Source organism: Penaeus japonicus, unplaced genomic scaffold, assembly GCF_977035675.1.
Source record: "Penaeus japonicus unplaced genomic scaffold, GWHDUDI00000001_assembly GWHDUDI00000006, whole genome shotgun sequence".
Lineage (NCBI taxonomy): Eukaryota > Metazoa > Arthropoda > Malacostraca > Decapoda > Penaeidae > Penaeus > Penaeus japonicus.
Window position 1 is genome coordinate 11299086 of NW_028234408.1, and position 12500 is coordinate 11311585.

General features: G+C 35.7%; 1 protein-coding gene across 14 annotated transcripts in view; it reads left to right on the forward strand.

Annotated features, from left to right (window-relative positions):
* tweek (transmembrane protein KIAA1109 homolog tweek) overlaps positions 1–12500 on the forward strand; it is a 77951-nt gene that overhangs the window by 10756 nt on the left and 54695 nt on the right. For 13 of the 14 annotated variants that reach the window (XM_086537662.1, XM_086537663.1, XM_086537656.1 and 10 more), the window contains exons 13-36: positions 316–413; positions 548–702; positions 1029–1212; positions 1432–1560; positions 1690–1899; positions 2064–2261; positions 2380–2499; positions 2688–2930; positions 3221–3537; positions 4153–4353; positions 4815–5466; positions 5661–5842; positions 6120–6330; positions 6583–6762; positions 7428–7685; positions 7912–8034; positions 8247–8480; positions 9156–9359; positions 10260–10454; positions 10598–10737; positions 10993–11296; positions 11635–11744; positions 12120–12300; positions 12440–12500. The exon at positions 12440–12500 is cut by the window's right edge and continues 101 nt beyond it. In XM_086537662.1, coding sequence (XP_086393788.1) covers positions 316–413; positions 548–702; positions 1029–1212; positions 1432–1560; positions 1690–1899; positions 2064–2261; positions 2380–2499; positions 2688–2930; positions 3221–3537; positions 4153–4353; positions 4815–5466; positions 5661–5842; positions 6120–6330; positions 6583–6762; positions 7428–7685; positions 7912–8034; positions 8247–8480; positions 9156–9359; positions 10260–10454; positions 10598–10737; positions 10993–11296; positions 11635–11744; positions 12120–12300; positions 12440–12500 — 4890 coding nt within the window. The remainder of the gene's footprint in view (positions 1–315; positions 414–547; positions 703–1028; positions 1213–1431; positions 1561–1689; positions 1900–2063; positions 2262–2379; positions 2500–2687; positions 2931–3220; positions 3538–4152; positions 4354–4814; positions 5467–5660; positions 5843–6119; positions 6331–6582; positions 6763–7427; positions 7686–7911; positions 8035–8246; positions 8481–9155; positions 9360–10259; positions 10455–10597; positions 10738–10992; positions 11297–11634; positions 11745–12119; positions 12301–12439) is intronic. The other variant, XM_086537664.1, reaches the window with a different exon arrangement.

A 12500-nucleotide genomic window follows, 5' to 3' on the forward strand; every position in this document is an offset into this window, starting at 1 on the left:
ACTAATTTAACCGCGCGCCGGGAGGCCAGTAGCGACGTGTGAATATGATGATCTGAGTCGAAAGACTATCGTAAAATAAATTGTAAAAAAAAAAAAAAAAATATTCTTTTCGTTTAGGAAGAAAAAAAAAATTGAAAAAAAAACTATGTTTGTTACCTCTTTTCGACTGATATACATCCTCTGAACATAGCACTACTTTCTACACATGATTACACTTTAGACGCAATCAAAAACGCTCTGCGAGCGCCCCGGCGTGAATGGGTTAAGAATACTTATTTTGATGAAGTTCATAATGATTTTGCCTTCTTTCAACAGCTCATGTTGCCTTCTGTGGGGACTTGTTTGAATTGAAGTTTACTCTTCCATTTATTGATTTCTTGCCAGAAACTGTTACCCTCCAATTTCTCATGCTAGTAAGTGTCACTTGCTGTCTATAATATTACTGAAGATGTTTAGTCCAAATGATTATATGCAGGTTTTTTGTTTCTTGTGATATTCGGGTGTTACACAGGTACAGTCTTGTCATCTTTATCTCCTGTAATTCCAGGCCGAGACAGTCGACTTAAGCTTGTATCTTCCTCCATCAAACACCTCCCGAAACATCATTGCTGCTTTAGACCGCAATGCAAAACTAGTTGATCCAGAGGGAAGACCACAGCAACCCTTTTCAAATGATAAATGGAGGAAGTTTTGTAAACTAAGGTTGGTGAAATAGCTTTGAATTTCTTGTTACAATGCCAAAGATAAACATACACATACACATACAAACATGCATATGGACATTTTGATATACATTTTTTAATGTAAATAAGAATACATAAGTACACACACAGTCACACATGCCTACAAATTAAAAATTCTTCTTCTTCTTTTTCTTCTTCTTCTTCTTCTTCTTCTTCTTCTATATAAAAAGTAAGCCATGTAGAGATTATTAATGACCTTTTATTACTATACACGTGAAGCATGATTTGAATGTACATAAGCAAAACACTATTGTAACATTTTTTATCTTCTGCCTTTGGTGATAGTGCTGGCTGGATTGACTCCTGGCATGTGCCGGAACTTCAGCTGAATATTGGGTACATATATCACCCAGTCCCCCCACTCGGGCCATCGCCTCAGGCCAACGTCTCCACGCCAGAAAAGGAAGAGCTTCTCTTGTCGCCAATTCGAGCACCAAACAGAAAGAAATCTCCTATGGAAATCACAAAAGTATGGACAGAAACTAGGACTGTTTTGGGATTAATTAGATTGCAGAGACCAAAGTTTTTACCTCATACACAAACTCTCTCTGTCTGTCTCATGCGTTACCCAATTGCTCAACCATCTGTAGGAGTACACACACATTGAGTATAATGTAATGTGTATTATTATTATTATTATTTTTTACTGTAGTTTATTTTATTATTGACTTATTTTCCTCTTTAACAGAGTATACCTAGAGAACTGTTTGAACCAACTTCAATGAATCCTGACATATTCAGTGTGGATCTTCGTATTGCCAAGCCTTCAGAAATCAAGTTATATGGCTCAGTTCTCCGGCTCTTTATAAACCTTAAGGTGAATACATTTATGTATATCATGTGAACATTTTCTATTTTCATTTTGTTATTCTGTGCATTGTTTCTATGAGTAAATAACACCACTCAAGCCTTCAACTACACTATATGCAATTGATATCTTTTACAGGAAAATATATTTGGAGAAGATCAGAAATTTACTGATATGAATCAGACGCACATTGATGAAGATAACCCAGTTGATCTGAGTCAGCATGAAGATTCAAAGTCAAACAGTGTTATAGAGGAAAAGAAAGCTGAGTTTGATTCCCGCAAATATCGTCAATTTAAAGTGAAAGTTTATGTGGATATAAGAAATGTGCATGGACATCTAGTAAAGGTAAAGCATAACGTGTTTTTGTTAGATTTTACTGTAATTACTGTTGTTATATAATTTGAAAATATAGATTACATTTAGCACAGGATCAAGATATTGTATCCTATATCAGTTCAAATCTTGCACCATTACATTTATCTTACAAGAAATGAATTTGAATATTACAGGACTGCACAGAAGGTGATTCTCCATGCCCAACAGTATCACTGGATCATCTTGTGTTTGAGATGAACAAGAATTATACTGAGACACAACTGCAAGTTGTGGTATCTCCCTTGATTCTCACCACATCAGACACCTTCAGCCACCGCCCTCCAGCTCACCAGCACCTTCATACAGGGTTCTTAATGTTATCTGGATTACAGGTAATATCTCTCACTATACATATATATATATATGTTTGAGGGAAGAGGGGCACATACATGCCTTATATGTTTGTGCTTTTATGCAAGCCTAATTATATTTTTTACTTTTTTGTATTAGATGCGGGGTCATGCTATGTTTAGCTCAGAGGACCGATCTTTGGATGAAGAAACACTCGAGTATGCCTGGTTGGTGGAGCTCACAATTGGAACACTCAAGGGCAAGCTTACAACACCTCAGGTATGGCAGATTCAATAACAGTAGATTGTTTGGCCAGAGTATATATATTTCATCAGTTGATTATCAATAAATTAATTATAAAAAGGACAAACTACTTTTAATTTGATATTTGATTATCTTTTATATAATAATCATAATATGTGGTACTACACATGTCACTACTTATAACAATCTGTGTATCCTTCCAGCTTCAAAACATCCTTACAGCTTTGGAAGCCTTTTTACTAACTGTTGAAGACATGGAGAACACTTTGCGTCACCCACGGCCCTACATGTACTGCTATCATAATACCCCACAGCCGCAGTGTATACATACAACAGCAGACCACTTTTGCCCTACAACAGATGCCATAAAGTACAAAATGGTACGAGCTTCTGTTGATGGTCTCAATTTGAACTTGGTGGAATCTGGAACCATTCTTAGTATAGAGGTAAGTTTAAGATGAGTTTTGCATTAGAGAGGTTTAAATGGGTTCTCAGTTTTGGAATTGATTATTGTGATCACATATTTACTTACCACCTTTTTTGTTATTTTGTAAATGGTTTACCAGTTTCAGTAAATACTAGCTTTAAAGGAAATTGATTAAAAGAAAGCTAATGGAGTATGTATGATCTTTGATGTTATATTTTTTATTTATTTTATTTATAGGTGATGATCTCATGGTATGAGCTGCAATTCTTATCCAGTAAAGATTACTAATGAAGTGATATAATTTTTCAGGTTTATCCTATTAGAGTAGCAACTTGCAATCTTCATGGTCAGCATACAAGGTCTGGCATTACTGCTCATATCCAGAACATAAGTGCACGAAACTACATCTGTGGTCAGTCGGGCCTAAAAGAAAATGGAGGGCGCATAGAGGTGGCTTCAACGTGTGGGACTTCTACGAGTGGTGCTGGTGGTGGTGGTCTGGGCTTAGCTGATGTGTATTCCGATGTTTGGCTTGAGTCCTCTGCTGTCATGCTAGGGCCGGTGTATGTTGATGCGGCTACCAGTATGGATGTTTTGCATCATGATATGCAGCTCATTCAACACAAGTAAGAAATTTATTTTACTGTCATTGCATGGTACTTTTTACCTAAATGTGAGATAATATTTAAGTATTCTATAACTCAAAATTAATTATCTGAAGATTGAACAAGAGAGTTGATGAAGATAATCAAAAGGAAGTGATGACATTTTGAGATCACTAAAGTAAGCTAAAGAAATTGGCAGGTGTAAAATTCCATTTTGTGTAAAATTTAATTTGCTGCAAATTAGATCAGTAATTTGATTGAGCTCAACTGCCAAAACATTCTTTGAGAAAGAGAGGTAGAACATCTATTTCCCTAATGATATCCCTTTTTTGGAATATCAATTTTTATGTAATTGCAGGGGATGTTATGTATGGATGACATTTTCTTGCCAAGTTATGGAAGTTATAAAGTTTTCATTGTAATTAATGACTGCTTACTTCACCCCACCCCCCTTTGCACTTATTTTTCTTCTTTTTTCTTTTGTTCTTTTCATCTTGCCTCCTCCTTTTTCTTGTATGCTGCTTTTCATTAAAACAGCATATTATTATACATTTACATCCTTTGTACCTATGGTCCCAGATTCAGAAGCATAATAAGCAAACCCTATCTCACTGATAAGTTCTTCCCTTCCCGCAGGTTCCTCAAACTACACGATGAAAAGACCAAGCGCCTGTGGTTCCTCTGGGCTCAGGAGACCACCAAGGTAACTGCTCAGGTGTTTGGCAAGTGTGGCTGTGTAGGAGGTTGCGCCTTCTTCGGAAACAACAGGAATGGTTTGCTGTTCTTCAAGCCTGGTAAACAGGACTTTTATAATGGCTTGAATATAGCTCAGTTGAGGTATGTCTGTTTACTTGTTGAGCTTTGACATTATAGATTTTTTCTTCCTGCTTTATTTCCTGATGTTAGTGTTTTTTACTACTTATATCCCTTTTTTTTTCCTCCTTGTCTCTATTATTGTTATCTTACTGTTATTGTAACTGCCTTTGTTATTGAATATGTTACTAATATTATTATTATTACTTTTTCATTTTTGTTGTTTTAGTTATTTAACATCATCATTATGATGAACATCACTGATGATTACTGATATTATTATTATTACTTTTTCATTTTTGTTGTTATAGTTATTTAACACTGATATTATTATTATTACTTTTTCATTTTTGTTGTTATAGTTATTTAACATCATCATTATGATTAACATCACTGATGATTGTAATGTTGATCATTATGATTATTATTATTGCCATCAAACTATGTAATTGATATTGTATATAGTTACTGTCTTTGTATTTCAGAGTGAATGAGAGAAATGAAGACCCTGGTTATGGCCAAAGTATCCTTCATGAAGGTCAGCTTGTATTTCAAAGTGGAGCATATTCTGATCTATCTCAGAGTCAGTATGACTGTCATGCAACTGCCAATAAAGAACACTGTGCACTTAGCTCTGGCTACATGAAGAGTGCATCTCCAGCCACTCCAGCAGATATACATCGTGGAAACAGTGCTCTCCACCACGTGACAGATTTACATTGTACAGATAGACTAAACCCAAGACACTTATATCAGAGAGAAGTCTCAGTTACTAGCCATGATTCAGACCACCATATAATAGATATTGATTCCAGGAGCCCTAAGGGAGCTGACGAATCCAAAGATGTAGTTTTGGGTGTACCTGGAGCATCCCCTGGTAGTCTGTCAGATCTAAGGCGTTCTGTGGATAATGTGAATAATACAAGGCAATCAAAGATGCCCTCTAGTCTGTCCCTGCAGACAGAGCTACCACTGCATGCAGCCAGTGGCCCCAGGCTCTCAGTGAGTGGAATGAGAGAGTCAAATTCAAAACAGTCACTGTCTAGTCAGCAGAGTCTTTTGGCTAGTGTACAAAGAACCATCTCCATTGGCAGTGAGACACAGTCAGAAGCATTCTTCTCAGCCAATGAAGATCAGGTAATTTAAGAAAAACATCATATGAAATTAAGGAGATAACCAGGATTGACTAGATGATATACTTTGTGTGATGATACTATATGCTGTGTGAGAGTTGAAAATTTTATATACTTTTGTATTGTTAGCAAATGTTATTCATATCAGTGAATATACAAGCTTTAGAGAAGCTCAATATAGGTGTTATTTTTTGCCAGATGACTGTTGTAGGGAATGGTGAAGGAACCTTGTCAAGAGTTTCGTCACAACTGAGTCTTCAGCCAGTTCTGGAAGATCAGCATTCACAGATAAGGACTGATCACTCCAGTGAGACATCAACACCACCAACTCCACATCATGACCCCAGTAAACTTACCATCAGTTCTGGAAGTTATCATAGGTGTGTGTTGTGATTTTTGCTGTGTGAAATATTATTTTTCATACAACTTAATTTATACGCTCAGATTTTTTCAGGTCTTGCACCACTGAAATTGATCTTATTGCTGATAAGAAGTGGAGATCTATGGTGCCTTTTTGATGCTGCAGAAAGATATATTCTGTACTGTAATAGAATTTGGAAGATTGTTTCATAAGGTTAATTTTAGTAAATATTTTGACAAAAATATTTAATTCCTATTTCTTGCAATCAAAGTTTTATTTATATGAACCTTTTCTAGTACTGAGGAAGGCTACAAAAACCAATCATCTTCCTGTAGTAGAAGTAGACATGATAGTAGCAGAAGCACAAGCAGCTGTAGTAGCAGTGGCCACAGCCCATGCTTGGACCACAGCCAAGCATCTCTTCTGCACTCTCTTGGGTCTGAGTCTTCAAGAGGATCTGAATACCACCAGCCGAAAAGATCAAGGAAAAAGAGGGAGAGAATTCAGGTAATTAAGTCCCAAGAAAAATTGGTATAAATTCATGCAGCAAGACTTGGTTACTTATAGGTGCTCATTGATTTCATGAAATATATTTCCTGGTAAAGATTAAGAAATGTCCTTATTAAAAAAAAACTCTAACATATCATGATGTCCATACCAAAGTGATATCAGATTTGGAGGAGCGATTACCTCAATTTTTGCATGTCTTTTAGCAGCAGCATACTATTTTTCAATATTATGAAATTGTTTTTGGAGCAGGCATCACTGGACTGCAGTGGAGATAGCAGCTCTGAGGTTGGAAGTGTATCCAGCACATCATTCATATCAGCAGTTTCATCACAAGAGGACATTGCCCTAGTAGATCTTCACATGCAACTCAACAAGCCAATTACAGAGTCTCCACTTCTCATGTCATCCTACATTAACCACATGACTCAAGTATGAACATGAACATTTATATTTTTGTCGTTGATTATATTTTCCATCTTTTCAAATAAGATTAATTTCTGGTATCCTGTTAATATTTCTTCTCAGCTAAGTCTTACTTACAGAACTGCATATACTTAAAGATTCACAAGGGATGTTATGAATGGAATATTGTGGATGTAGATTTTGCTTTCTCAATAGATATTTCCTCATTTTTTCCCGATCTTGTTATTCAGTTATGGAAACTGAACACAGGGATTTCCTTACTCTTGTATTATTAAAACAAAAGCAATATTGGTATTTATAGAGTCCAATACTTTTTTCCTCCACATTATTCCCAAATTCTTTTAACATTCATCTTATCTTATATATTATGCAGAATATATTTAAGATGTATGGATAGTTTGTGTTTTAATCATAAATTAATTTTTCAAAGATGTGGATAATGATATTAATAATGCAAAAGATTTTGCAGTGTGCTTGTGTATTATTGCTTGCTGTGAATTAAGTATCAGCAGCTACTTATTATTGATTCAGTTGAATTTGTACTGCTGAGATACTTTCAGTTGTATTTATTACTATTTTACATATCATATGCAATAGATTTAAAAATATATTATTTGTAACACAATATTGTTATTTGCATGACTCTCATAATTACCCACATATAATTTTAGCTTCGATGTATGAATTGGGACACTCCGATGCCGAGCTTCAAGGCCTGTAACTGTGGTGCTCCAGAGTGTCATATTCCAGTTTTTGAGAAAATAAGTGAAGGCTTCACAGCCATCAGGATGGTTGACAGTGGGAGACTAGCTCCCCCAAGGTCTCCCCCGCCCCCGTCAGGCCGCACCCCTTCTCACCCGTATACATGGGACACTCCAATATTTACATGGGGAGATGGACAGGATGAGATGGGTCATGAGGATTCACAGGTATTTAACCAGGTACTTTAAATAGGGCGCTGCTAATGGGTTAAAATAGGGTTCACTGAATTAAACTTGTTTGCAATAAAAGTGGAATACAAGGATTGATTTTTGTTTTTGTTTTGTTCTTTTGAGATTAAATGGAAATACAAAGAGCTTCTATGATTATATGAAATACTGTCTTAGGGCTGAGTGCCTTTGCCAGTTTAGTTTAGAATTGTTCCACTATTTGCAGGAAGTGGTTGGTGGGATGTGTGATGCCAATACAACACGAACCACTGTAGTCGTGAAGCTGAAGAAGGATATAGACATAACACTTTCTCCAATGGCTTTAGAGTCTGCCCAACTTTTTATTGAGGTAAGTTCTACTTAGGAAGGTACATTGTTTTTACTCTTAATCTTGCTGTTAATATTGCTTTACCATTTGTGCTCCCTCTTTCTTCTCCTCTCTTATTTCATCTCCTGAATTTCCATCCTTTTCTGTTATTTTATACTAAATTAAACTAAAACATTTTTATATATGTATGAGCCATGAAAATATCATTATCTTGCTTTTATTTGTCTTTAAAGGCCTTAACACCAGTTATGGAACAGCTACATCCCATGTCGATTATCAACCGTGCACACATGAAATCTTTGTCCGCGGTTGCTGGGCAGAACACCCTCAAAAAGGAACGTTACATGTACTGGTCTCGGCTGAGGGATAAGAAGGTAGCAGGAACACCAGAACAGTCTGCAGTCCTGAGCACAACCTATCAGGAAAGTTGTTTCAAGCAGATGCAGGGTCAAGTCACAGTGCCAAGGGTAAGTCCTCAAATGTTGGTTGCCATAAAAGATAAATAAGTCTTTGATACAGAATTCTTATCTTTAGATATGCATCAAAAGCAATTTGCTTGAAACCTTGGGATCTTATTTCATTCTTGACTTACAAAAAGTAGTTACCTTCAGTCAAGTAGAAGATATTACAAAAGACAGTTATTTGGTTTTCTTCTGACATGAATTACAAAAGAAGTAATGTAATAATTAAAAAATGAGCATACTTTTGATGCAAGAATGAGATAGGGATGGATTCTTCCAGGTCATTCTGCTGATGTTACATCATGACCCCACAAAATTATGTACTTTGTGGTTTGTATGGATAAATTTATAAAAAGGTTAACGTATTCCCTCAGGTTGTGCAATATTTTTTTCATTTTTTTCATAAGAATGTAAATGGGTAAAAGGCATAAGTCTGCATAAAAATTGAATGAGCAGATGTGTTTTAATTCTCTTTTGGAAGCTCCTTTTTGTAAATATTTTGTATATAACATAAGCATCCATGCATTGTGGTGATAGAAATTGAGAACATCTTAAAGTAAGATGTATTTTTTTGTGTGTATGTATTTGTACCTTTCATATGTTAATGTAACTAATTTCAGTCAAATTAGCATTGGGTACATGGTTTGGGATTTTTCTTAATGAGTATTTTTGTTTACTCAGGTGAATGTCACATTACTGCAGGCATCTGTGGTAGAAGAAGTCATATCATTCTCTGCCCTGGATAACATACGGGACTTGACTTGTGTGTCTCTATTCTCTGTGTGCTTAGACAACGTTAGCCTTCAGTTTTATTCTGGACATCAGTCTAAAAAGTCTGTCCATATGTACATGAGAAACCCACATGATCCTGTTATGCAAAAGAAGGTAAAGTATAAGACATTGTAATATCATTCATGATAGAAGTATTTTATGATAGTAATGCCTCTTTCTTTGTATTTAGTAGTAAATACTATAACAGTTATTATTGCTTTGGAGTATAGTTTATTCAGTGAAAAGAAGTCAGCACTTCTGATGTCTGCCAAAATGTCATTTGGTCACTGGTTTAGTTGAACCACTTGTTGATTTTAATCTCTGTTCATATCTCTTTTCATGATATTTATAACTCATGCTTTTCTGTAATCATAGTACAACATGGGCGTCCAGTATTGTAGTAATTAGTTCAGAACAATTCATAGGTGCATGTTAAATCAAGATTATACATTTTCCTCCTAAACATTCATTTATGACCATAACTTAGATTACTAATGTTCTTATCACTGAAATTTTTTTTTTGGTATGGAAAGGGTAGTTTACTTTTTTTATTGCATGATTTTATATACAACATGCTTTAATGTGGTTTGAGAAAGGAGCAAAGAACTCCACACTTTCAGACAAAGTGATTTTCAATAATATATTAAGCCCCTGGAAATTGATTGAATTTACTCCTACTATTTTCTCTTTTTTTCACTTCAGGCCTTTGTAAGCAAATATCTTTATGGTGCCTTTGTCTTCCTGAAGCGTTGGTATACAGGCATTAATTAGAAGATTAGAAGATATCATGAGGTTCTACTTACTATTTTCAACATTCATTGAACTTGTGTCCTTCTTTAGAGATTACCTCTCCTCTGTGATTGAATTGATCAAACTATTGCTCTTAGTGCTGAAATAGGGAAAATCATTGATAAATGATATATTATGGATTCTGTTGCCATGCTGAATATATCATGATACAATTTTTAATGAAATCTATGCAGATTGACTTATTGAAAAAAAAAAATCTTCCAGGGAAAAGGCAAAGCAAGACATGCAGTTGATTTGCTAGCTGAACCAGTTTACATTGAGACTTCTGAGAGACAGCAGGAGGAAAATATGATGTCGGTAGATGTGAACAAGATGCATGTCCAGCTAAGGCGTCTCAAGAATGAAAGTGTTTTGCTAAAGGATGCTAGCATAACAGCTGTACCAAACCACAGATCTAAAGTGAGTAAATTAGTGAGAGAGTACTCATTGCCTTCTGTTACAGAACATGTAATAAAAGTGTGGAGGGAAATTGGTAGTTGAGTTGGGCTTGAGTGAGCCACTTTTATGTAAATGAGCTAAGTGCATTTTCACATTTTCCCCAGGTATTGTTTACCTTCAAGCGCTGTGCTCGTGTGAACAGTGAGGAGGGAGACAATGGAGGCTCAGGAGGGACACCAGTGATGGAGGATGACAGAATGGGTTTCATTATGTTTGAAGCAGGCCTAGAGAATGTTGCATTGAGGTATACTGCCTTCTGTCCTGCTTATGAATGATGCTTTTGTTTCTTATGATTTTTAACAGTTGGATTCTAGTAAAAGAGTGATTTTAAGATATTAAGTATCAACATCAGAACTATAATATTTGATATTATGAACTTGTATGTACTCTTGACTACACCATCCAAAGGAGGTATGCTATTAATATTTATGTTTTTAGTTTTACTTATGGATTAAAAGATGAAACAAGTAAATTCTCATATGCTTGATACATTTACCAGAGCTGTAAAGAGGAAGGGCTTTGGCCAGCAGCCTGAAGGTGGGAAGCTTGATGGCACTACATCCGGAGGAAACAATGGAGCAACTGCATCTGCGTTCAGTGGTGCTGGTCAGAGCTCAAGTTCTGCGCCAGGGACAGCCACAAATGAGCCTTCAAAGACAGGACCTGAGATTCGCAAGGACTTTTCAGAGAGACTGGGATCATCTTCTGTCTCGCAGATGTCAAACATGTCAAGTCATTCAGGGGCTCCACATTCCAATTCATCTGCTGCCAATGATAGTGTGAAAGATTTGCCAGTAGTCCAGGTAAGGTTTGGAAGTTTTTATTGCTTTGATGTAATACAGGAGTACTGGCATTTATGATGCATGTTCTGCTCTATAAAGAACTAGTTGGAATCTGTCTCTTTGTTTAAATGTCTTTTCCTTGGTATTTCTGAATGTTTATGTAAGACTTCAGCTCATCAGATTTACTTGAGGCAATTTGTTCCTGAAAGATGGTGAAGACATACTTGTATATACTTTAAATACTTTGGTTAGAGTTGGCTAACAAGAAATATGGAGGCATAGATGCTTTGACAAGATATGAACGTTATTGTTTTGATGACCCAAATCTTATCAAATCTACACATATACACATTTTACAGACCAAAGACAAGCGTGATATTACGTCTTTCATGGTGGAATTGAGGACTGTTTGGTTCAACTTTGCTGCCCCACCACACTCCCCCTTCACTAAGAAGATTGATTTCACAAGGTGAATACTATATACATTGAAAAATGATAATATATTTTACTTATATGGTAGATGTAGAGGCAAATGTATTTTTTCAGCATATTCTGATCTGACAGTTTTCACTATCACTTTTTTTTTTAAATGGAATAAACTGTTGATATTTGTTTTATTTGATCAGTCCATTTATTAAGTTAATGTCTTTTAAATTATTTTTAACAAAATGTAATTTTGAATATTTATATTACATTTTTTTTTTCTTACTAGTGGGAAATATTGTGAGGCTGTTATAACAGAGAAAGAGAGAAAAGAATTTAGAGTGGCAGTAGAAATTTTTCTTTAATTTGCTTTTGAGAAAAATAATTTTTAATTGTCGTTTTCCTGTTTTTTTTCTACTAGACTGGACTGGAATTTGCTCAGCACAGCATCTCCCTCCATCAATGCATGGATGAACCCAAGTGACCGACTCACTGTTGCAGTCATCCAGTTCCTGCACGCTTCAGAGATTCGCAGATTGGGGGTCATGGCCTCGCTCATGGCAGAAGCTCTTGATGTGCAAAGTCTGCATGTCCCTGTGAAGGTTTGTGTATAAGAGAGCAGAAAATAACTTTGTTATTGTTTTCAGGCAGAAAATGCAGATACAGTTTTGTATTTATAGGATATGATCATTATTTTTTGAGTTTTAATAGAAAGGTCAATGATGTTCTTTGCTGTTACAGAATAAGTATGTCAAGCTGATGCCCCTTAGTCAGACTCTTCAAGAAGATCCATCGTGTCAGT